Source organism: Oreochromis aureus, linkage group 19 (genome assembly GCF_013358895.1).
Source record: "Oreochromis aureus strain Israel breed Guangdong linkage group 19, ZZ_aureus, whole genome shotgun sequence".
Classification (NCBI taxonomy): domain Eukaryota; kingdom Metazoa; phylum Chordata; class Actinopteri; order Cichliformes; family Cichlidae; genus Oreochromis; species Oreochromis aureus.
Window position 1 is genome coordinate 28,462,355 of NC_052960.1, and position 24,927 is coordinate 28,487,281.

At 44.5% G+C, this 24,927-nt stretch overlaps 1 protein-coding gene across 2 annotated transcripts in view; it reads right to left on the reverse strand.

Moving 5' to 3' along the window:
- Window positions 1–19,110: 19,110 nt before the first annotated feature.
- syne3 (spectrin repeat containing, nuclear envelope family member 3) overlaps window positions 19,111–24,927 on the reverse strand; it is a 53,512-nt gene continuing 47,695 nt past the window's right edge. The window contains exon 18 of one of the 2 annotated variants that reach the window (XM_039602936.1): window positions 19,111–21,983. In XM_039602936.1, the coding sequence (XP_039458870.1) occupies window positions 21,801–21,983 (183 nt within the window). In that variant the 3' untranslated portion in view covers window positions 19,111–21,800. Of the gene's footprint in view, window positions 21,987–24,927 lie in introns of both variants that reach the window. The other variant, XM_031753188.2, reaches the window with a different exon arrangement.

Here is a 24,927-nt window from a genome sequence, read left to right on the forward strand (position 1 = left end):
ACATGTCAATCTGGGAAATATCATGACATTTTCCTTTTTAGAAGCCCCATAACCCAACTAATGTGCCTAAACTTCCTTAATCAGCATGTTTTATATTAAAAATTACCAAAGGACATGGAGTATGTTATGTGAATTGGTTTACTTTTGGGTCTTCATCCAATGAGTATTTTGTCTCTGTGCTTGTTAGCCCTGTTTTTCCCTGATTCTCTGCTTTCGTTAGTATTACGTGCTGCACCAGCCAGCTGCATTCTGAATGAGTTGCAGCCTTCGAAGAGAGAAGGCTGGGAGACCACAGTAGAGGGAATTACAATAATCTAACCTGGAGGTCACAAAAGCGTGGATAAGTTTTTCCAGGTTCCTATGTGGTATATAATGCTTAGCTTTAGAAATCTGGCGCAGTTGAAAAAAACCAGATTTAACTACAGATGATACTTGCTTATCGAGCTTAAAGGAGCTATCCAAATAAACACCCAGGTTACGCATAGAGTCAGAGAGAGAGTTAGCTAGGGGCCCCAGCAGGGCAACAAGCTGGTCTCGAGGAATATGGCTGTCGAACAACATAACTTCAGTTTTTTCATTTAAAACAAGAGAATTTTCTGACAGCCAATCTTTAGCCTCACTCAGGCAATCATACAGAGAGTTCAGTGATGCTGACAAATCATCAGTCAGTTGACAGTAGATTTGAATGTCATCAGCGTAAAAGTGATAGGAAATATTGTATTTTTCAAATATGGAGCCCAAGGGTAGCATATACAAAGAAAATAATAAAGGGCCCAAGACAGACCCCTGGGGCACACCACAGCAGAGAGGGGCAACAGAGGAAGAGTATCCTCCTATCACAACAGAGTAGGATCTGTCAGTGAGGTAAGAATTGAACCAATTAAGGGCAGAACCCTTGATGCCTACAACATGCTCTAGCCTCATCAAGAGTATATTATGATCAACCATGTCAAAGGCTGAAGACAGATCCAGTAAAACTAAACGGCAGGGCGACCAGAGTCAGCAAATATAAGAAGATCATTATAGACTCTTAGCAGGGCCGTTTCAGTGCTATGGTGAGGCTTAAAACCAGACTGGTATTTGTCTGTGATATTATTTGCAACTAAATAAGCCTGTATTTGGAGAAAGACGGCTTTCTCTAAAATTTTGATAAAAACGGAAGCTTCAAATTGGCCTATAATTGGCAGGGTCTTTCTGATCAAAATTACTTTTTTTAAGAACGGGTGCACTACCGCATGTTTAAAAGCAGTCGGGACACAGCCCACAAACAATGATAAATTCATTAGGAATAAAATGCAAGGCCCAATTTCCTCAAAACCTTCCTTGATAATTCGGGATGGAAGGATATCATGCACAGAATTCGAGTTTCTCAGTTTTTCAATTATTCCCTTAAGAGTGGGGAGTGATAGCAGCTCAAAGTGAGAAAAGGTGGACATGCATCCTAAAGCCGGAACAGGATTCAGCACAAGAGAGTGAGAGTGTGAAGCCTTCAGTAATAAAACTTTCCCACTAAAATGATTAAGAAATTGTTCACAGAGAGTTTGAGAGGCCGAACTCAAAGAGTCCGGACAGGGATTTATCACTGAATTAAAAATTTTGAATAACATTCGGGGTTGTGGCTATTAGTCTCAATAATGTCTGATAGGAAAGCTGCTTTAGCTGCCTTTACGGAGTTCTGGTAGAGAAAGCGGCTCCTACAAAGAATGTCATAGGATATTTGAAGCCTATCTTTTTTCCACCTCCTTTCGGATTGACGGCAGACACGACGTAAAGCTCGTGTAGTGTCATTTAGCCATGGTTGATGAGAAGTTCTGGGACGTTTCATCTTTTTAGGGGCCACAATATCTAAGATGGCACAACTGGTGGATAGCATAGCATTGGCAAAATCATCAACCAATGGAGGTGTGTAACAGTTTAAGTGAGTGAAGTCTGGATCAGAAAGGGCAAAGTTTAAGAAGGTCGTAATGAAGTTAGCCACAGTCTCAGAATTAATGATACGTACAGGGCGATGACAGCCTTTAGAATTTACAGTTTTTTTCAATCGCTAACAAGCGCCTACCCATACTTCAGATACTTTTTCTAAACTCTTAACACAGACTCACACCTACAAAACACAATTGGCCAAATGGATAATTTTCTTCTCAAAAATACATTTTGTTAAATATATACTAACTCTTCATTTCAAAATAGAACACATCTTTCTCTGCACACACTAACTGTACAAAAACACTATAAATCTGACTCAAAATGAAATTAGTCTGTCAAAGAATAACACTTGTTTTCACTTCACAAGGTACATGCAGTCAATCAAAGTACACCAGGTTTCAAAATACTGGCTATTATTGACATTACAAAACTGCATAGACTTTTATGTTTCAGTTTTACAGGTATTTGCATGCGAAACATGCAATCCACCATTTTGACACCAGAAATGTCTTGGTTGGTAACTGTATGTCCACATGTACAGTAATGTTCACATTCAAAAGCATTCCAGTAAAAAGCAAACAAGTTTTTGTTTCTTTACTGTTTACTACAGGAGGTACAGTAGAAACACGGTATGATAGGACAGAGAAAGTTTTACAGTATTGCTTACAGTGAACAAAATATCCATGAAACACACAAGAGCATTCTGAAAAAAACAACAGCAAAAAGCCAAGATAAAAAGGGGGAGGGGAGGGGGCTAAAAAAGGCAAAAATTTGCATCTAATCTCTGCGATCTTCAGGGTTAGGCCACATGTTTTCATCAACATCACATCTGATGTTATCCAAGTCGATGCACCTGGGATAAAACCGCCTGGTATGTCGGATCCACCCTTGGCAATCGTCAACTGTGATGTCCCTGGAGCCAGCATCCATGGCTTCAAGGAGGGACATCTGGTCATGTGGCTGATGGTCATAAACCTTCCACCTCCATGCAGAAAAGAACTCCTCTATGGGGTTGAGGAAAGGTGAATAGGGTGGAAGGAAGAGACTTACCAGTCTTGGGTGGACTTCAAACCATGTTGTTATTGCTTGCAGTGATGGAAAGCCACATTGTCCCAGGTAATTACAAAGGTCCTCATGTTTTCACCCTCCTGACCCTGCTCTGGAACCAGGCGCTGGTGGAGATCATTGAGAAAGGCAAGCAAGCGCTCTGTATTATAGGGTCCAACCTGACATCTGTGAAGGAGTAATCCTGCATTTGCAATTGCTGCACACATGGTAATGTTTGCCCTCTCTGTCCTGGCACATCAACTGTGGCCCTTTTTCCAATTACATTTCGTCCACGCCGACGCCTTTTGGCCAGATTGAATCCTGCCTCATCGATGTATATGAATTCATGAGGGGCCTGGTTGGCCTCCAATTCCATAACTCTCTGAAACAAAGTTCATGTAAGTCATGTTATTACTGTATACCATACTGTACTGTAACCTAGTATTGTGTAGCTTACCTACTTGCAAAGTGCAAAGCTTATAGAACTGGACATTGGATTGAATATACACTATACCTGGACATATTGTCGTCGTAGCTCCTTGACCCTCTCACTGTTCCTCTCAAAGGGAACAGTGTAGAGCTGCTTCATCCGCACTCTGTGTTTGGACAATGTCCGCGTAATGGTTGTGAGGCTGATTCTATCGATATTGTCAAATATCTCATGGTCCGCCACAATTCTAGTTTGAATTTCACGCAGTTTTATTGCATTATTTGCAGCAACCATTTCTACAATGGCGAGCTCCTGATCATTACTGAGGAGCTTTCCTCTTCCCCAGAGGGTGGGAGACGTTGCATTCTTTAGAAAGACAAAAATTCAACATATGCATTACTGTATGACCATATTGACATGTCAAGTGAGAATAGAAACAATCCATGTAAATGCAATACTTACCTGTTGGTTTGTTGAAAGATGCGTATAATGGAGGCAACCGTTGACCGCCTCAAATTGGGCTGCACTCTTTCACCAGCCTCTCTTAGTGAAAGACCATGGTTGATTACATGGTCAATGATAGTGGCACGAATTTCATCACTGACTACTGTTCTTGCAGCCCTTGGAATGCCACCACCACGCATTCTTACACCTCTACCTTGCCCTCTCCTTGGGCCTGCTCTTCTCCCTGGGCCCCTTGCTCTTACTCTTCCTCGACCAGACATTACAGTGTTTGTCTTTTTTTTTTGTTTCCAAAACATCACTCCTCAAGGTCTTGCCTTATAAACCCCACTGAGTCTAAGCCAGAATGGAATAAGCTGTGGTTGGCCCAATTTACCCAACATAAATCAGCTGTGTGTCAATTATTCAATTGTTTGTTTATTATCAGCTGAGATATATTTTTGATATTGATATTGTTTTTGTACTGATATCATTGCAGAAGCAGAGGTTTTTATACTGTATCTAAGGTTTGGAATATTGTTTTAGCTATTGTGGGATGTTGTGTGTTAACATTCGTAAATACTACAAAAACAGTCCATAATTTTGTTGGGAGGTATAGCTTGTCTGTTAAGAAAATGTAAGCATTGTGGAAATGTGTTCACTGACTGCATATTGGGTGAACACGACATGAAATGTGTGAATGGTATGGCCACAACAGACCGATGCTGTGCTAATTGTGTTTAGAGTTTTGCAAATGTGACAACTGTTTGGACAAACGCTTGTTAGCGACTGAAAAAAACTGTAAGTCAATTGCACGTAGCTCAACATCAAACATGACCAAAAAATGGTCAGAAATACCAGCATTATCAATGTCCATAGTAGAAATATCCAGTGCATATGAGAGGACCAAATCCAAAGTATGGCCTTTAAGATGAGTTGGTTCCCTGACCCACTGTGTAAGATTAAAAGAGTCAATTAGGGCAAGAAAATCCTTGGCTAGGGGGTCATCCGCACAACAAATATGTATGTTAAAATCACCAGTGATAAGAGCTTGATCATAACTCAATAAAAAAGAACCTAAGAAGTCAGCAAATTCACAAATAAAAGACCTATTGTATTTAGGTGGTCGATAAATCACAGCACATAAAGTCGCCGGAGGTCCGGCAAGCTCCAATAGTTGGACCTCGAAACTAGAGTAGGTAGGAGAAGGCAGCTGCCGAACTTTAAGTTTGTTTTTAAAAACGGAGGCCACGCCTCCACCTCTTCCCGAGGGCCTCGGTGAACTGGAGAATACACAGTCCGGTGGTAGTAGCTCTGCAAAGGAAGAGGATTCACCAGGACGAATCCAAGTTTCAGTCAATAATAGAGCATCAAGTCGAGAGGTGAGGAAGAGGTCATTTAAGATGAAGGTTTTATTCACCAGCGATCTTACGTTTAATAAAGCCATCCGAGAGATCGGCATCTTATCTCTGCCGGAAGTACGTCTTAGCTGGCTTAGATGCCTGTGCCGTACACCATCACTAGTGGACCCAATCCAAACACGAACAGGCAAAGAGATTACCGGAGAAACCGGACAGGCTTGTTTACCGACCGGACAGATCCAGCGATGGTTGAGCAGCCTGAAGGGTGTTGGATCCCGAGCGGATGGAAGTCGTATAATCCCTGCGGTGGTGAGGGAATTAGCAGCAGCTGATACTTTAAGGTAAGCCTTTAAGCGAACACGAAACCCACTCCGTTTGCCCCGCTTCCTATAGCGCTTCTTAGGCGGGGAGCAGAGAGGGGGACCGTATGAGCCAGTGGAAGAGATGATACGTGGAAAGGTAGCGTCTCCCAAATTCCAACCTTGATCCAACCCAGCATAGGGAGGGAAACGAAGATTTAACAGAGTATCCCGGTCATAGGTGATTAATGCATAACCATCTGGGGGGCATAGTGCCAGAAAGATAACAAATAATAAACAAATATCAAGGAAAAAAGATCGACAACAGAGACGAGGACGGCCTGCCGTACACACTGGCGCCATCTTAAGTCCCAAAATACATTACTCTCATTGAGTAACGTATTTTGAATACTTTGGATTACTCAATATATTATCATGCTTTTTACAACTACATGAATGTACTATTGCTGTGTGATTTATTACTATTACCGAAGGTTATTTGCTATACCAACACCAACTAGATGTTTAAATCTTAATATAAATGAGTAACAGTAGGGTGGACATTAGGTAAGGCTGCACTTTTTGCAGCGATCTCGTATAGAAAACTATCCCGTGCGTATATAAAACAGGTCCAAGCTCCGAACCGTAGTAAAGGGACTTCTGGCTAATACGTCGGGTTCCGTGTCGGGCTCGTAGCCAAAAACTAGCTTTGTCTGGGTCAACTTTGCTAGCGAGAGACAGAGAGAGGCGTTGAAAGGCTGTGCCAACGGAACTTATTGTTTCAGAGGAAAACACGAACACAGTGTACAGTCGAGTCTTAATAGCTTACTTACAACTGGTCTCGTCAGGCACTCTTTTTGGCTGCAATAGTTATTATTATATTTACATGCTTCCATCTCCCGTTTCTGCTCGGTGACAACTTGTACTTTTCAACTCCCCTTTTTTTTTTTGCACATAATGGGTATAGGGCAATGCCTGTAACACTCTGCTCATATTGCCTTCATATTAAATAATTTTGTATTTTAAATACGTAACGCCGGTACATATATTCCGTTACTCCCCAACACTGTGTATGGATAGGAGACTGAGCTGGAGTTGACAGAGGTCAGGATTGCCAAAAGTATTCACTCTCCCATCCGAATCATTGAATTCAGCTGTTCCAATCACTTCCATGGGCACAGGTCGTAACAGTATAAAATCAAGCACCTCGGCATGCACACTGCTTCTACAAACATTTGTGAATGAATAAATCAGTCTCAGGAGCTGAATGCGAGACATTGATTCACTGATCCACACTACCGGGATATACAACAATGACACTGGAATGTCATTTGGACCAGAGAAGTGTAGTCGGATGATAACAAAGAAAGGGAAAGTAGTCGGAACTGAGGGGATTGCACTACTGGAAGGCAACATTGCAGACACTGAGAACAGTTACAAGTACCACAGACAAATGGGAACCACTAAGAGGCCACTAGGAAAGCTGCAACCACTGAGTACCTGCAGAGGGTCAGGCAAGTCCCAAAGAGTCAGCTGAACAGTAAGAACAAAAGCTAGGCTATCACCACCTACGCCCGGCCTGTGATTAGGTACCCTGCTGGGATAATAAGCTAGCCAAAGAAGGAGATTGAAGCCAGTGACATCAACACCAGGAAACTCCTGACAATGAATGGAGGGGTTGCACCCCAAGTCCAGCACCCTGAGGCTGTATGCTAAGTGGAAGGAAGGAGACCAGGGACTAGTAAGGGTCGGTACCTTAGTCCAGAATGTGGCAACAAACATCAACAAGTACATAAGGAAGATTGCCAGGACTGGCACGTCCTCTCCGTGAATCGCTACCTTATCGTGGTGGAGGGGTTTGTGTGTCACAGGGATCCCAGGGGCTATGTTGTCTGGGGGCTTTTGCTCCCTGGTAGGGTCTCCCATGGCAAATTGGTCCTGGGTGAGGGACCAGACAAAGAGCGATTCAGAAGACCCGTATGAAAAGAACATCGAGGGAACAGTTTACCCTGCCGGGATAGGGTTACGGGGCCCCGCCCTGGAGCCAGGCCCGGGAGGGTGCCCGAGGGCGAAGCGTCTGGTGGCCGGGCCTTAGTCCATGGGGCCCGGCCGGGCACAGCCCGAAGAGGAGACATGGGCCCATCCTCCCGCAGGCCCACCACCCGCAGGAGGCGCCATAGGGGTCGGGTGCAATGTGTGTCGGGCGGCGGCCAGGAGCGGAGGCCCTGGCGGACCGATCCCGGCTGCCAAGACTGGCAATAGGGACATGGAATGTCACCTCTCTGGTGGGGAAGGAGCCTGAGTTAGTGCGTGAGGTTGAGAAGTACGGCTAGATATAGTCGGGCTCACCTCACGCATGGCTTGGGCTCTGGAACTAGTCTCCTGGAGAGGGGCTGGACTCTGTCTCAGTCTGGAGTTGCCCCTGGTGAGGCGGCGGGCTGGGGTGGGTATTCTAATATCCCCGGCTTGCTGCCCGATGCGTGGGGGTTTTTCCCAGTGGATGAGAGGGTTTGTTCCCTGCGCCTCAGGGTCGGGGAACGGGTCCTGACTGTCATCTGCGCTTATGCGCCGAGTAGCAGTTCAGAGTACCCAGCCTTCTTAGAGTCCCTGGGGGTGCTGGAAGGTGCCCCACCTGGAGACTCTGTTGTCCTACTGGGAGACTTCAATGCTCACGTGGGTAACGACAGCGAGACCTGGAGGGGCGTGATTGGGAGGAACGGCCTCCTGATCTGAACCAGTGGTGTTTTGTTATTGGACTTCTGTGCAAATCACAGTTTGGCCATAACGAACACCTTGTTCGAACATAAGAGTGTCCATAAGTGCACGTGGCACCAGGATGCTCTAGGCCGCAGGTCGATGATCGATTTTGTAATCGTATCACCAGACTTGCGACCATATGTTCTGGACACTCGGGTAAAGAGAGGGGCTGAGCTGTCAACTGATCACCACCTGGTGGTGAGTTGGATCAGGTGGCGGGGAGGACGCTGGACAGACCCGGTGCACCTAAGCGCGTAGTGAGGGTGTGCTGGGAAGCGTCTCAGCAGAGGCCCCAGTCCGCGAGATCTTCAACGCACACCTCCGGCAGAGCTTCAACAACATTCCGAGGGAGACGGGGACATTGAGTCTGAATGGACCATGTTCAGCGTCTCCATTACCGAAGCTGCTGCATTGAGCTGCGGCCGCAAGGTGGTTGGTGCCTGCCGTGGTGGTAATCCCGAACCAAATGGTGGACACCAGAGGTGAAGGGAGCCACCAGGCTGAAGAAGGAGTCCTATCGGGCTTGGTTAGCCTGTGGGACTCCAGAGGCAGCTGACAGGTATCGACAGGCCAAGCGGAATGCGGCTCGGGCAGTGGCTGAAGCAAAAACTTCGGGTGTGGGAGGAGTTCGGGAGGCCATGGAAAAAGACTTTCGGACTGCCTCGAAGAGATTCTGGCAAACCGTCAGGCGTCTCAGGAGGGGAAAGCGGTGCTCTACCTGCACTGTGTATAGTGCTGGCGGTGCGCTGCTGGCGTCGACTGAGAAAATTGTCAGGCGGTGGAAGGAATACTGAGGACCTCCTTAATCCCACTGACACGTCTTCCGAGGAGGAAGCAGAGTCTGGGGATGAGGGAATGACCCGCCAATTTCTGGGGTCGAGGTCACTGAGGCAGTTAAACAACTCCTCGGTGGCAGAGCCCCTGGTGTTGATGAGGTCCGCCCGAGTTCCTGAAGGCTCTGGACGTTGTAGGGCTGTCCTGGTTGACACGCCTCTACAATGTTGCGTGGAGATCAGGGCAGTACCCTGGACTGGCAGACGGGGTGGTGGTCCCCATCTTTAAGAGGGGAGACCGGAGGGTGTGTTCCAACTACAGGGGATCACACTCCTCAGCCTCCTGGGAAAGTCTATGCCAGGGTGCTGGAAAGGAGAGTTCGTCCGTTAGTCGAACCTCGGATACAGGAGGAACAATGCGGTTTTCGTCCTGGTCGCGGAACACTGGACCAGCTCTTTATCCTCTCGAGGATACTTGAGGGTGCATGGGAGTTTGCCCAACCAGTCTACATGTGTTTTGTGGACTTGGAGAAGGCATTCGACCGTGTCCTCGGGGTGTCCTGTGGGAGGTGTTGCGGGAGTATGGGGTGTCTGGCCCACTGCTACGGGCCATTCGATCCCTATACAACCGTTGTAAGAGTTTGGTTCGCATTGCCGGCAATAAGTCGGACTTGTTTCCGGTGGGTGATGGGCTCCGCCAGGGCTGCCCTTTATCACCGATTCTGTTCATAATTTTTATGGACAGGATTTCTAGGCGCAGCCAAGTGGCGGAGGGCTTCCACTTGGTGGCCTCAGAATCTCATCTCTGCTTTTTTGCGGATGATGTGGTTCTGATGGCTTCATCGGTGGGGGCCTCCAGCTCGCACTGGAGCAGTTCGCAGCCGAGTGTGAAGCAGCAGGAATGAGGATCAGCACCTCCAAATCTGAGGCCATGGTTCTCAGCGGAAAAGGGTGGAGTGCCCACTCCGGGTCGGGATGAGTTCCTGCCCCAAGTGGAGGAGTTCAAGTATCTCGGGGTCTTGTTCGCGAGTGATGGGAGAAGGGAGCCGGAGATCGACAGACGGATTGGTGCTGCGGCTGCAGTGATGCGGACGCTGCACGGTCCGTCGTGGTGAAGAGGGAGCTGAGTGTAAAAGCGAAGCTCTCAATTTACGGTCGATCTACGTCCCGACCCTCACCTATGGCCACGAGCTGTGGGTAGTGACCGAAAGAACGAGATCGCGGATACAAGCGGCAGAAATGAGCTTCCTCCGAAGGGTGGCTGGCCTCTCCCTTAGAGATAGGGTGAGAAGTTCGGCCATCCGGGAGGGGCTCAGAGTAGAGCCGCTGCTCCTCCACATCGAAAGGAGCCAGTTGAGGTGGTTCGGGCATCTGACAAGGATGCCCCTGGGCGCCTCCTGGGTGAGGTGTTCGGGCATGTCCCACGGGAGGAGGCCCAGGGCAGACCCAGGACGCGCTGGAGAGATTATATCTCTCGGCTGGCCTGGGAACGCTTGGTGTTCCCCGGATGAGCTGGAGGAGGTGGCTGGGGAGAGGGAGGTCTGGGCTTCTCTGCTTAGGCTGCTGCCCCCGCGACCCGACTTCGGATAAAGCGGATGAGGATGGATGGATGGATGGATGGATGGCACGTGCTCAGTGAATACCTCAGGCAGTAGAAACCCAAGAAAGAGGATCAAGAGAAGGAACCATCTTGGAAGGATAGACCCCTGCACGGTATGAACCACTGGCAGATAGAGGAAGTGGCTAACATCCAGAAATCCTACCAGTGGCTGGACAAAGTTGGACTGAAAGACAGCACAGAGGCACTGACCATGGAAGCAAAGGAACAAGCTCTGAGCACAAGATCCATCGAGGCTGGGGTCTATCACACCAGGAAAGACCCCAGGTGCAGGTTGTGTAAAGATGCCCCTGAGACAATCCAGCATATAATAGTAGGGTGCAAGATGCTAGCAGGTGGAGCATACATGGAAACACCATAACCAAGTGGCAGAGTATACATAAACATCTGTGCCGAGTATGGCCTGGAAGTCCTGAGGTCAAAATGGGAGACGCCCCCAAGGGGGTTAGAGAATGAACAAGCTAAGATCCTGTGGGACTTCCAGATGATCCCAGGTCTCTGGTAGAGGACCCGAGCTTAAAGTATAAAGACCGCCTGTGTTGGATTTGTATTGTGATTGTCATTTATGCTTAGAAATATCTACTTATATATTCTTAGAGTTTTATAATTAGGTGTAGATTGGTAGAGGTTTGATCCTTAATAGTCTGCAAGCTTTGTGTGCATTCCAGAGCTCTCTGACTTTCACACCCACATTTTAGGAGCATGGGAGAGGTCGTACCTTGTCTTATTGTTTTATGGTAGGATACACTGTTTTAGTCTAAGTGCCTTTTGTTTAGATGGACGGCTCTGGGGAGTCTTCCTGGGGTCACAGTTTGACCCCCACACACAGATACACACACACACACACACACACACAAGGTATTCTTTGTTCACATGCATACCTATGTAAGATGTCATATGTTAATGAACCTATGCATATTCATGTAACCATAATAAAGAACTTTGCCTACTTCGTGTCTTGCTTGCTGTGTAATTACATTGTCTTCAACGTTCCAGCGAATAGGTTCAAGCTACAAACCTATCAGCCTGCAGGGGTGAGAGGGGATTCTTTTTTATGTTTATATATACACTACCAGTCAAAAGTTTGGACACAACTTCTAATGTAATGGTTTTTCTTTATTTTCATGACTATTTACATTGGACCAAAGTTCTCAGACTCTCACTGAAGGCATCAAAGGTATGAATGAACACATAAGGATATTAGGAGTTGGTGGGGTTCTCTGGTGCTGCATGGATTCCCCATGCAGCAGGGCGAGCCTCTCCTCAGGGCTCTCCTCGGGCTATCACCCACAGTCTAATGGACAAACTGAAAGGATGAACCAACAACTGGAATCCGCGCTCTGCTGTGTGGTTTCGGCTAATTCTGCTTCCTGGAGCTCTCATCTCTCCTGGATAGAATATGCGCATAACTCTCTCACCTCTTCTGCCACCGGTTTCTCCCCGTTGGAGGTTTGTTTGGGTTATCAGCCCCCATTGTTTCCTTCTCAGGAGGCGGAGGTTGCGGTCCCAGCGGTGCAGGACCACCTGCGCCGCAGCAGGAGGATTTGGCGTCAGACCAAGGCAGCGTTGCTTTGGACTGTGACACGAGCTCGCTATACGGCGGATCGGAGATCTCCTGCTCCTCTATACTCTGTGGGACAGAAGGTGTGGCTGTCATCTGCAACTGTTCCTTTGAAATGTATGTCTAGAAAGCTGGCAACCCATTTTCTGGGTCCTTTCACTATTCAACGCATCATTAATTCTGTATCTGTCAGACTGCAACTGCCCGCTTCCATGAGGATTCATGGGGGGGGGGGATACTATTAGGAGTTGGTGGGGTTTCTCTGGTGTGGTGTCATGGGTTTGCTTCCTTTGTCAGCACAGGTAGGCGGGGCGGTGTGTTATGGGATGCTGGCACACCGGCGGTACATCAGACGTTATTTGATGGAGCGTTATTTTGGAGCAGCGCGACAGACGTCTGGTATCGGAGTATTATCACCTCCCTGAGTGGTAACATGTTTGTTAATCTCCGCGGTGTGCACTACGGCCAACCCATGTTTTGGATTTTATCTGCTTACCTGTTTTCCTGTATCCTTAGCCGGATCCATCACCGGCTTGCCTGTCAGCTGCTGGTGAAGCCATATTTCCGGGATCACTACAGAGATCAATCTCGTCTTTACCTTCGCATCCCAGAGATTCTCGCCCGAGCCTGTACTGCCAGTGTGACAAGTGAGCTCTCCAACTCTCCCTATTGCCGCTTTTTACCGATTGTTTGGTATCTTCCCCTAAAATTTCGTTTTCCTTTTTCTCGTAGATCCACCCTGCGTGCGCCGATTACCCCTTTCCCTCCGAGTGCATGTCAGACCCCTTCCCTGGTTTCCCTCCATTTATTTATCACTGTAAACAATCTCCCACCCTGTGTAAATAATCCAGACATTGTAAATAAAGAGCACTTTCTGCGTTCCCTGCGTTTCTGTGTGTTCTGCCATAGAGTCTGTTCGTTCAGCCTAACAATGGAAGTATGTAGTAAACAAAAAAAGTGTGAAATAACTCGAAACATGTTTCATATTTTACATTCTTCAAAATAGCCAAACTATGCTTTGATTACTGTTGTGCACAGGCTGGGCATTCTCTCAATGAGCTTCATGAGGTCGTCACCTGAAAGGGCTTTCAATAGTCTTGAAGGAATTCCCAGAGATACTAAGAACTTGTTGGCCCTTTTTGCCTTCACTCTGCGGTCCATCTCATCCCAAAACATCTCGATTGAGTCAGGTGACTGTGGAGGCCAGGACATCTGGTGCAGCACTTCATTATTCTTTTTGTTGGTCAAATAGCCCTTACGCAGCCTGAAGGTGTGTTTGGGGTCATTGTCCTGTTGAAAAATACAACAGGCCAACAAGTAAAATCAAACCGGATGGGATGGCTTGTTGCTGCAGGATGTTGTGGTAGCCATGTTGGTTCAGTGTGCCTTCAAGTTTGAATAAACGCCCACAGCGTCACCAGCAAAGCACCCCCACACCATCACACCACCTCCTCCTTGCTTCAGGGTGGGAACCATGCATGTAGAAACCATCCGTTCGCCTTTTCTGCGTCACACAAAGACGCAGCAGGTGGAACCAAAGATCTCAAATTTGGACTCATCAGACCAAAGCACAGATGTCCACTGGTCTAATGGCCATTCCTTGTGTTTCTTGGCCCTAACAAATCTGTTCGTATTGTTGCTTTTCCTCAGTCGTGGTTTCTTAGCAGCTATTTGACCATAAAGGCCTGATTCACACAGTCTCCTCTGATGATGTAGAGATGTGTCTGCTACTGAAACTCTGTGTGGGCTCTAATCTGAGGTGCTGTTAACTTGCAGTTTCTGAGGTTGATGAATTTATCCTCAGCAGCAGAGGTGACTCTTGGTCTTCCTTTACTGGTCCTCATGTGAGCCAGTTTTGTTGTAGCCCTTGATGGTTTTTGCAACTGCACTTCGGGGACACATTCAAAGATTTTGTAATTTTCTGGACTAACTGACCTTCAGTTCTTAAAGTAATGATGGACTGTCGTTTCTCTTTACTTAGATGATGGTTCTTACCATAATATGAGTTCTAACAGTTGTCAGATAGAGCTGTCAGCTGTGTGCCAACCCAACTTCTGCACAACACAGCCGATGGTCCCAACCCCATTAAGAAAGCAAGAAATTCCACAAACAAACCCTGACAGTCACACCTGTGAGGTGAAAACATTTCAGGTGACTACATCATGAAACTCACTGAGAGAAGGCCAAGGGTTTGCAGCGCTGTCAACAAAGCAAAGGGTGGCTACTTACAGGAATCTGAAATATAAAACATATTTAAAGTCATTTACAATTCAGCAATTTGTCAAAAAAATATATATCTTGAAAAGTATTTCATATGAGATGCTAAAATTTCATCATAACCTTTCACATTTTCAACCATATTGGAATTTTCACCATTATGCAAATTGGAGACAGTCAAGCAGAAGGTCTGGATATTTTAAGACAGACTGACTATATCTGTGTGTATGTATAGCAAACTATAGTTATGATAGTTAGACACTAGAAAAAGGTGTTTAAAAGGATGAGCATCCCTGCACATTTATGAAGCTGGAAGCTTCTTTCAGGAAGGCTGCTCTGCTTTTTCTTCATGTGATTTGGCAGCAGGAACAAGAGTACCAGATTGCAGAACAGCTCGGTGAGCCATCTGGGAGGGTGAGGTGAGAGCAGCGTATAGGCTTCATACACAAAGAGCAACACATTCAAACATGAAACTCAAAAAATGTGCACAGATGTGTATGTTAGATGACAAAAACAGCAGTAGTGATGTGAGGAACACCAGTTTTAGACCAGGTTGAGCTGTATGATGAATGATGAATATCCATTTAAATGCACAATAATTGATTACACAGCAGTGGGGAGTAGACTTCATCACAGTAGATGTCTTTCTGAAAGTGCTGTAACTAAGTTTTAAGAATATAATTCACCCACTGTTATCATCTTCAATGCCCTGTACCAACAGCAGCTACCTGAACGCTACTCCAACAGAGGTTGATTATCTTGTTAGTAATTTTTAACTCTTTATTACGTATGACTCTGGATACTGTAGCTCCTGTGAAAAAGAGAGCCTCAAATCAGAAGTCCCTGACTCCGTGGTATAATTCTCAAACACGTAGCCTAAAGCAGATAACTCGTAAGCTGGAGAGGAAATGGCGTGTCACAAATTTAGCCTGGAGAAATAGTTTGCTGCTCTATAAGAAAGCCCTCCGCAAAGCTAGAACATCTTACTATTCATCACTAACTGAAGAAAATAAGAACAACCCCAGGTTTCTCTTCAGCACTGTAGCCAGGCTGACAAAAAGTCAGGGAGCAGTTAACTAGTAATGACCTTACGAACGTCATCACAATTAAAATTTTAACCATTAGAGAAAAAATTACTCAATTCAATAAAATGTTCATTTAAATTTTATTTATACAGCACCAAATTACAAAAACAGTCATCTCAAGGTGCTTTATATTGTAAGATAGACCCTACAATAATACATACAGAGAAAAACCCAACAATCATATGACCGCCTATAAGCAAGCACTTTGGTGACAGTGGGAAGAAACCTCCAGCAGAACCAGGCTCAGGAAGGGGCGGGGCCATCTGCTGCAACTGGTTGGGGTGAGAGAAGGAAGCCAGGATAAAGACATGCTGTGGAAGAGAGACAGAGATTAATAACAAGTATTATTCAGCAGAGAGGTCTATTAACACATAGTGAGCGAGAAAGGTGACTGAAGAAGAAATACTCAATGCATCATGGGAATCCCCAAGCAGCCTACACCTATTGCAGCATAACTAAGGGAGAATTCAGGGTCACCTGATCCAGCCCTAACTATATACTTTAGCAAAAAGGAAAGTTTGAAGCCTAATCTTAAAAGTAGAGATGGTGTCTGTCTCCTGAATCCAAACTGGAAGCTGGTTCCACAGAAGAGGAGCCTGAATACCGAAGGCTCTGCCTCCCATTCTACTTTTAAATACTCTAGGAACAGCAAGTAAGCCTGCAGTGCGAGAGCGAAGTGCTCTAATAGGGTGATATGGTACTACAAGGTTATTAAGATAAGATGGGGCCTGATTATTTAAGACCTTGTATGTGAGGAGCAGGATTTTGAATTCAATTCTTTATTTAACAGGGAGCCAATGAAGGGAAGCCAAAACAGGAGAAATCTGCTCTCTCTTTCTAGTCCCTGTCAGGACGCTTGCTGCAGCATTTGGAGTAACATTATTTACAGCTACTTTCAGTACCACTGATATTCATTTAGAATTTGAAGAATTATCTGTCAAGTTTCAGAGCTCATCACGGCACAGAAACAGCTTTAGTGAAGGTTACAAATGACTTTCTTATGGCCTCTGACAGTGGACTCATCTCTGTGCTTGTCCTGCTAGACAGTGCAGCGTTCGATACTGTCGACCATAATATCCTATTAGAGCGATTAGAGCACGCTGTAGGTATTACAGGTACTGCGCTGCAGTGGTTTGTATCATATCTATCTAATAGACTAATTTGTTCATGTAAATGGAGAGTCCTCTTCACACACTAAGGTTAATTATGGAGTTTCACAGGGTTCAGTGCTAGGACCAATTCCGTTTACATTATACATGCTTCCCTTAGGCAGCATCATTAGAAGACATAGCATACATTTTCACTGCTATTCAGATGACACCCAGCTCTATCTATCTATGAAGCCAGATAACACACACCAATTAGTTAAACTGCAGAAATGTCTTAAAGACATTTTTGACCAGTATATGTGCTTCAATGCACATATTTCATTTAACTTTCTGGCACACACAAGGCTTCCAGCTCAGCACCTTTGCTTTCTCCATGGCCAGCTGTCCAGTTGACTCCTTCCTCCACTGCCAGTCTCCAGCATCACTAAAGAAAGAACAGAGTTCACATGTGTGATTCCTTCCACCTGGCCTCAGCCTCACTGACACTGCCCCTCTAGCCCACTACACCACCCCTCCACAGCAGTGGAGCGAAAGATTACACCCCTGCCACACACACCCCGACTGAGGCCGGACCTACTCCCCCAGGTCAGAAAATCAGGCACAGCCATCTGCACCCCCAGCCTATGGATCACCTGCATTTAAAGGGCTGTAAAGCCAGATACCACCGGGTGATCCGGCGTTGGTATCTTTGAATGTAGTGGAGCCATTACAGCAGCACATGGTCTGGTCAGAGGGTAAATGAGCATCCAAGGAGGTAATAACAAAAAGAGTTGACCGCACACCAGATAGCCAGGCACTCCTTCTGGACTGTACTGTACCTCCTTTCCCAGTCTGTCAGTTTCTGGCTGATGTAGAGAATGAGGCAGTCGATCCCCCTTACCTGCAGGGACAAAATGCCCCCCTGCCCTGTGTTCAAGGCATCCGTCTGCAGGATGAATGGGAGGGAAAAGTTAGGTGTGTGGAATAGTGGCTCCCCACAGATAGCCATTTTCACCTGCAAAAATGCCCCTCTGTCCACTGGACCAGATCTGGAGCACCCTTTCAGGTAAGATCGGTCAAGAGGCTGATTAGGTCCGAGAACCAGGCACGAACTGGTGATAGTAATCAGCCAACCCCAGGAACTGTCTCACCTCCTTTTTGGTCTTGGGGAGCAGGCAGAATGCAGTAGCTGCTATTTTCTCCATCTGTGGACACACCTGTCCATCTCCCAAGTGGTACCCCAGATCCTGTACCTCCCTCCATCCAACTGCACATTTCTTTGGGGTGGCTGTGAGCTCCACCTGCCTCATGGACTCTAGGACCGCGGCCACCCACTGCGCATGCTCCGCCCAGATGTCACTGTGGATGATCACGTCATCCAGGTAGGTGGCAGCATATGCAGTGTGTGGCTGCCGCACCCGGTCTATGAGGCGCTGGAAAGTGGCCAGGGCTCCTAACAAGCCGAAGTGTGACAAATTGGTACAACCCGTACGGAGTGGAGAACGCCGTCTTTTTCTTAAACTCGCAGACAGGGGAATCTGCCAGTAGCCATTGGTTAAATCCAGTTCGGTGAAAAATTAAGCTGTCCTAACCAGTCCAGGAGCTCATCGACCCAGAGCATGGGGTACACATAAAACCGTGACACCTCGTTCATCTTGCGGTAGTCGACACAGAACTGTATAGACCCATCTTTCTTTACAACTAAAACTATGGGGCTACACCAAGTACTGTGCAACTCTTCTATCACTCCCATTTTCAGCATTTCAGTTAATTCTTTCTGAACAATTTGTCACTTCTGGGCCCTAGGGAGGAAGAGTGGAGATAAATGGATTAGTGTATGCTCTGCAAGGGCAGGCCTAGGAGGCTTCCTCCGCAGTGCCAGCCGGCTGGTTACGGCTCACCACTCCCTCTGGCCAGGCAGCCAGGTGATCCTTCACGAGGGTAACCGCGGCTTCCAGGCTTCCTGGTCTGTGGCAATGGAGCCAGCGGGCTGTTTCCCTGGGCAGGCCCTCCACAAACTGTTCTAGGACCACCGTTGCCAGCATCCGTGTGTTCCACTCCAGTGTAATTACTTACACCTGGCTCTTCGCCTCCCTGGCACCATCCAGAGACCACACCCCTGCGACATCCCGTCTTCCTTCTCTAAACCCATCCGGTTGCAGCAGATGGCCGCCCCTCCCTGAGCCTGGATCTGCTGGAGGTTTCTCCCCGTCAAAAAGGGAGTTTTTCCTTCCCACTATCACCAAAGTGCTGTCATGTGTAGAGGCTATGATTGCTGGGTTTTTCTCTGTATATCTCTTATGTAGGCTCTACCTTACAATATAAAGTGCCTTGATGCGACTGTTGTTGTGATTTGGCGCTGTATAAATAAAACTGAATTGAATTATCTTATCCTCTTATGTTCACGTTAGTGGAAAAATAGAGGCACTTTGTTGGTAGCATTAATCAAATATTCAACCCAATACAAACAAAACAAAACAACAAAAAAAACCAAACAAACCACACAATGATTCCTCACAAAATATTTAATAACAGAATAAAAAACTGGTTACAAGCACTGTTGAATAATATGAAGCACTTCTTCCTTCTTAATTCTATAATGTACCAATATGTAAATCCTACATGTCAGAGTTTACCTACATCGTTATAATGAACACATCTATCTGAGGAAAGTTTGCATAACATATATTCTACCCTCTCTCTGTTGCTGAAAGATCAGGTGTGCTCAAGAGATGCAAGTCATTGGACATGTTGCATAAATTATTAATAAATGCATACGGTTGGATTATGGGATTTGAGACAGGCATTGCATAGGCTTTTCTAAAGGGATACATGCATACATATTATAGGACTGAGTAGAACAGTGCAGCAAGGAGCAATACCACACAAGTTATTGTTGATTCAGCATACAACGGAACACACATGATAGAAACACGGGTGTGTTGTGTTACTATGTAACTTCTATGTGTGGTACTAAGTACAGCCCATTAACAGTTTCTATATAAATCCAATTTTTAAGGCTTTGTAACTGGATGCTTTAATTATATGTAGTACACATTTTCTTCATTTTTGTGTAAAGCTGCTACATGAAGCAAATATATTGTTGATCACTCAAATAAGTAACAGAAGAATAAAAAAATCAAATAAAAAACTCCACTGATAAACTAGTGTGAAGCACAGTGGAAGTTCAAACTTGACATTAATGATCAGCAAATCGCTGTCAGGGGTGACACTGGGTTCATAGCATACCAGAAAAAGTAGGCTTTTGTGGCATGTGGCCCACATTTTTTTTCAGGTTTCATAACCAAAAATGTTATAAACACTAGATGACTCTGTACATATGGTGAGCCTCTTATTGTAACCAGGTTCTTATTGTAACCATGATATGATAGAATAAAAAGTAAGAAATCGTGAACTGAATCATAATCAAGACTTTTCTATTCAAATCAGAGGGGTATATATGTAGTTTTACTGTTTAAGTCAGGTTTCACCATTTATTTTTTAGAAATGTCAATTATGTTAAAAGTTGGACTAGAATGCACACTTTACACACTTCAGCAGGGCTTGCCACTTGATAAATGTAAATAAATTCTGAGAAATTACATAAAAATTTAAATCAGGAGAGAAGTGATTTCCAGCTCGACACATCATTAAACATGAACACTTGTCCAGCACAAAAATACCCATCCACCCTTTGGCACATTTTACTCCATTCTGACATCATCAGTGCACTGAGCTGTAGATTCTTTTGTTCTTTATTAAAAGCGAGGCCCACTTCTTTGATCAACTGCAATGGCCTGCCACCTCTCATTCTCAGTTATTTCAGATGTTGTCCTAAGAAACAGATAAGATAAATGGAACTAGATAAGCATGACATGACCTGGAGACTTTTTAAGACAGTATTAAAGAGTCCATGTTCCTCCCCAGAAGTCAGAATACAAGGGCGGTCTAATCCAAACTACTGTATTTACTCCAAGAGTGACCACCTTTAGCTATTCTGCTTTTATGACAAATTAAATGAAAACATTACTGTGAAAAGTGGCCTTGACAGGTATGAGATGAGCAGAGCATTAGCGTGACGATCGACACAGGAACTGTAGTCAGCTGCACTGATGATGTCACAACTTCACAACACAAGCAAACAGTAACCGTAATGAAGCAAAAAACAGAAAAACCCAGACTGTCTGCAAATATAATAAAAATGTTCTAAGTGAAGTTAAAAGTCCTGAAGCTTCAGTGGAAAAACCTTGAGTTTGTTTACAGGGCATTTTTTTTCTTTTACTATAAAGGCTGTACTTTGAGCCTTTAATCTCCCTGTTGACTCTACCTTTGGCCACCATTAGAAATAAAGCTTTTAAATTGTGAAAAGGGTTTATTTGAGGAAATATGGTAAGATATTTGTCATATAAAATGTATAAACGCCAAAGTACTGTGCCTAGCACTGCTGCTATAGTCTTTGGTTTCAGCCTTCTTGTTCAACAATTCTATGTATGAACTGCGACTTTGGCTTATCGTTGTTTTAATTTCTAAATCTCTCTTTGGTGGATTTAAATGGTCAAACTAAAACAATTCCAGTCAGTCTCCAATCAAATGGTAAACAAGCACTGATCCACGTCTCCTCCAATTTGTCAAAGTAAGAAAATTAGATTTATGCGAGTCTGGTAAAAATGATACTACATGAAAAATAAAAGAATCAAACTAATCTAAAAGTCATGAGCTCAAACTCAAAAGGATGTCAGGGCTATGTGGAATGTATTTTACAGATGTTAAGCTTTCTGTTGTCCTGTCTTCATATGTACTTCACATCTGTAAATGATAAGATTAAGAATGACTGCTGTGCCAATTAATACTTCTAATGGTAATGGTCAGTTTTATACATGGTTAAGAGATCATGGTTTCATATAGTAAAAAACCTTAGAAGGCATTTAACCATGCAGTGCAGAATGCAAAATGTTGTTTGCATACACACATGATGCTCTAGGTTGTGCTGTTCTTATAGACTAGATCTGTTACAGAGAGATATGCACTGCAGACTGATCTGCAGAGTTAGGGTAGACTGATTCTGTGGTCTAGTACAGTTACACATGATCTTCAATCACAGGGGAATGTCGGGTCTTAGGTTCAAGTCAACATTTCCTACATAATCCACAGCCCATCATAGAGTTTTCTGTTGTCTTCTGTTGTCACAGGAGATCTTCTATGTGGGTGGAGGTCCTTCGTAGCGGAGCATGATGTTGAAGGATCGGGCAAAGTTGTTAGAGAGAGAGCAGCTATTGCCTTCATCCATGAGAGGCAGCAAGAAGGCCAGGAGCAGCAGAGCGAGGAAGAGGAGCCACAGAGGAAGAGCCAACCGACAAACCCGCTGCAGCAATCCAGGTTTCTGCTGATAAAGAAGTAACACAGTGTTACTGGAACACATAGTTAATCAAACAAGTTAATCCCCATTGAGACATGTTAAAATCACCAACTATACAGCACTAAAATGCATGCTTGCAGCCTGGCACAAATAATGCTTCTGGCCTATTCATAATGAATCCATTTGGAACTCTCAAAGCTTAAAGAACAAAAGAACTCACAATGGACTTCAGGAGGTACAAACAGGTTCACTCTCCTCTAATTATAAATGGCAAACGAGTGTAATTTGTCTCCATTTTCAGGTTTTTGGGTACCCACATCTTTGCCAATCTTACCTGGACCCACAACATCAATTCCCTGGTAAAAAAGGACTATATTCCAAATATATATAATGAATATATCCCGTCTTAACAATTAATCCGTTTGGAACTCTCAGAGCTTAAAGTTAGGCTACTTTGACTGAGAAAAACAGTTGTAGCTAGTTGCTAATAGCAATGTCCCATGATGGTGCCTCTGTAATGGAGCAATAGCATGTCCAAGTCTACCCTTAAATTTTGGTGAAATTCTAATATTTTTGGTTTTTAACTTTGTTAGGTAGCACATTTGCAGTTCATGAATACTGCTTGCTAACCAAGCTACCCAAGGCTGCCAGCAATACTTAATAACAGCACTGTACCATCAATCATCATGCCTGGTTAAAAACAAACAAAAACAATAAAACAAAACAAGGTGACGGGAGCTAAAATGTCATCTAGATGCTTCAAAACTGCAGTCTACCAAAGAGTAGTTGACATCACAGCACTCATACCCATGTTTTATTCATCTTTACAGTCTACAGTGTTTTTATTAGTATCTGTGACGTGAATGACAACAGTGATATGGTTCTGTGATCATTCATCAGCGCTTAAAAAGAGAAAACCTGTTAAAAAAGGAAATTTGCACCATCCCAAGCAGAAAGCAGAAGACGGCTCAGTCACACAGTCAGAAACATCACACCAGAGCAAAATGACTCAGCTCAGGCCTCTGCCTCTTTTCTCTCAGACTTGTTATTCTCTGAATCATGTTTGCCGCCTACATCCATCTTTCACCTTCTGAACACTGTATCACCCAGCCTCACTGGTGGCAATTTAAAAACAACAAAACTGAGGTCTACACAGTGTAATACCAGGAAAAAGGCAGAAAAATATTTAAGATGCTTTGTATTGGTGTGTAATATAAATAAAACTTCCCAAAATATGCCACTGTTGTACTTCCTCACATGTCAGATGTCTGTGTACTTTACAAGTAACAATTAATCCAGGTGGCTGAGGGACAAATTGATAGAAAATGCATTAATGAACTTGAATTAAGTCTTTGATAATGATGATGATTATGAGAATATGCACAATGCCTAATCAGCCACAATGGTTTTGTGTTGGGCATCATTGTGATTCACATGTTATCTTTTTTACTCAATGAAATATTTCTCAGTGTGAAAATTTTGTATAGATTATGGTCACTAGTTACCATTTTTTCAACTTTCTGAAAAAAATATAATAATAGCAGCTCCTTCAGGACAGTAACTGCAACTGACCAAATGTAATAGCACTGCAGTGGTCTGAAAGGCTTTTCCAATATGTGGCTATTACTGTTAAAAAAGATAGTTGGATGCATCTTTGGTCCACTCTTCTTTACAATGTTGTAGCACTCCACCAATCAGGACAGTTAGTTTGCCAGAACTAAGCCACTCCCCCAGTAAAAGACATATGACAGCCCATCTGGAGTTTGTCAGAAGGCACTAGACCAGGGGTCTGCAACCTTTAACACCCAAAGAGCCACTTGGACCCGGTTTCCACGCAAAAGAAAACACTGGGAGCCGCAAATACTTTTTGAAATCTAAAATGAAGATAACACTGTTTAGATTGTTTTTTACCTTTGTGTGAACAACTAAAGTAAGTAAGTAAAGTTTATTTATTAAGCGCTTTTCACAGACAGGCAGTCACAAAGCGCTGTACACAAATATTAAAATAAACAATACAATCAATAGACATTATACACAATGTAAAAGATCAAATGTAAATAATGTAAAGAATATAAAATACGTAGATCAACAAAAGGCTTGTTTGAACAGAAAAGTTTTTAACTGCTTTTTTAAAAGAATCCACAGAGCAACTAAGGTGTGTTGCTTATAAAATCCATGAAGTGCTACAGAGAAAATTACATTTTATTTATGTAATTAACACATTTTGAACTCTTAAAGAAATATAACAAAAGGAAAGACACCGAGCTGAACTAAAATGATCCATGTAGCAAACAAAAACTGTTGTGAGCCGCCACCCTTTTAAAAAGTAATTGGAAAAAAAGCACTATGCCGCTAAAAATAATAGATATTTGCAAAATTCTGCCTAAATATCTATTTTACCTTGTTAATGTGTGTGGCGGGGCGTGGTCTGCAGTGCCGCTGAATGGGAGTCGGACGCACCTGAGCAGCACCCGCAATCACGCCTCGCCGCCTTAAAGTCTGCGCTATCTGTGCTGTTGTTGGTAGGCCTATATGTCGGGCTGTGAGCTGAAAAGCTACAGCCGGCTGTATGCGTACAGCAACCGTGTGTGAAAAGTGGTCAATAAAGAGATGCTGAAAAGCATGTTCATGCAAACATCGTCGGGTCTGCCGTGATATGTTTACAATGAGACTTCTGGTCCCGAACCTCTGCGCACAGCGTCTGCAAATCGGGGCTTTCATCTTTACGCAGGACTGTAAACTGTCATCTGTGAGGCGTGAGCGGTGTTTGTTTTTAACATAGTTCACGGTGGAGAACAGCTGCTGACATAATGTGGATCCGAAGATCCATAATTGGCCTACCTGGGGTTGAAAGTCTCGATAAATGCACGGCGTTTCGGCGGGTATATTGGCTTCCGCAAGTGTGACGCTTATTTTGAGCGATGAAAAAAAATAATAAAATATAATTTTATTTTTATATTTCAAAATC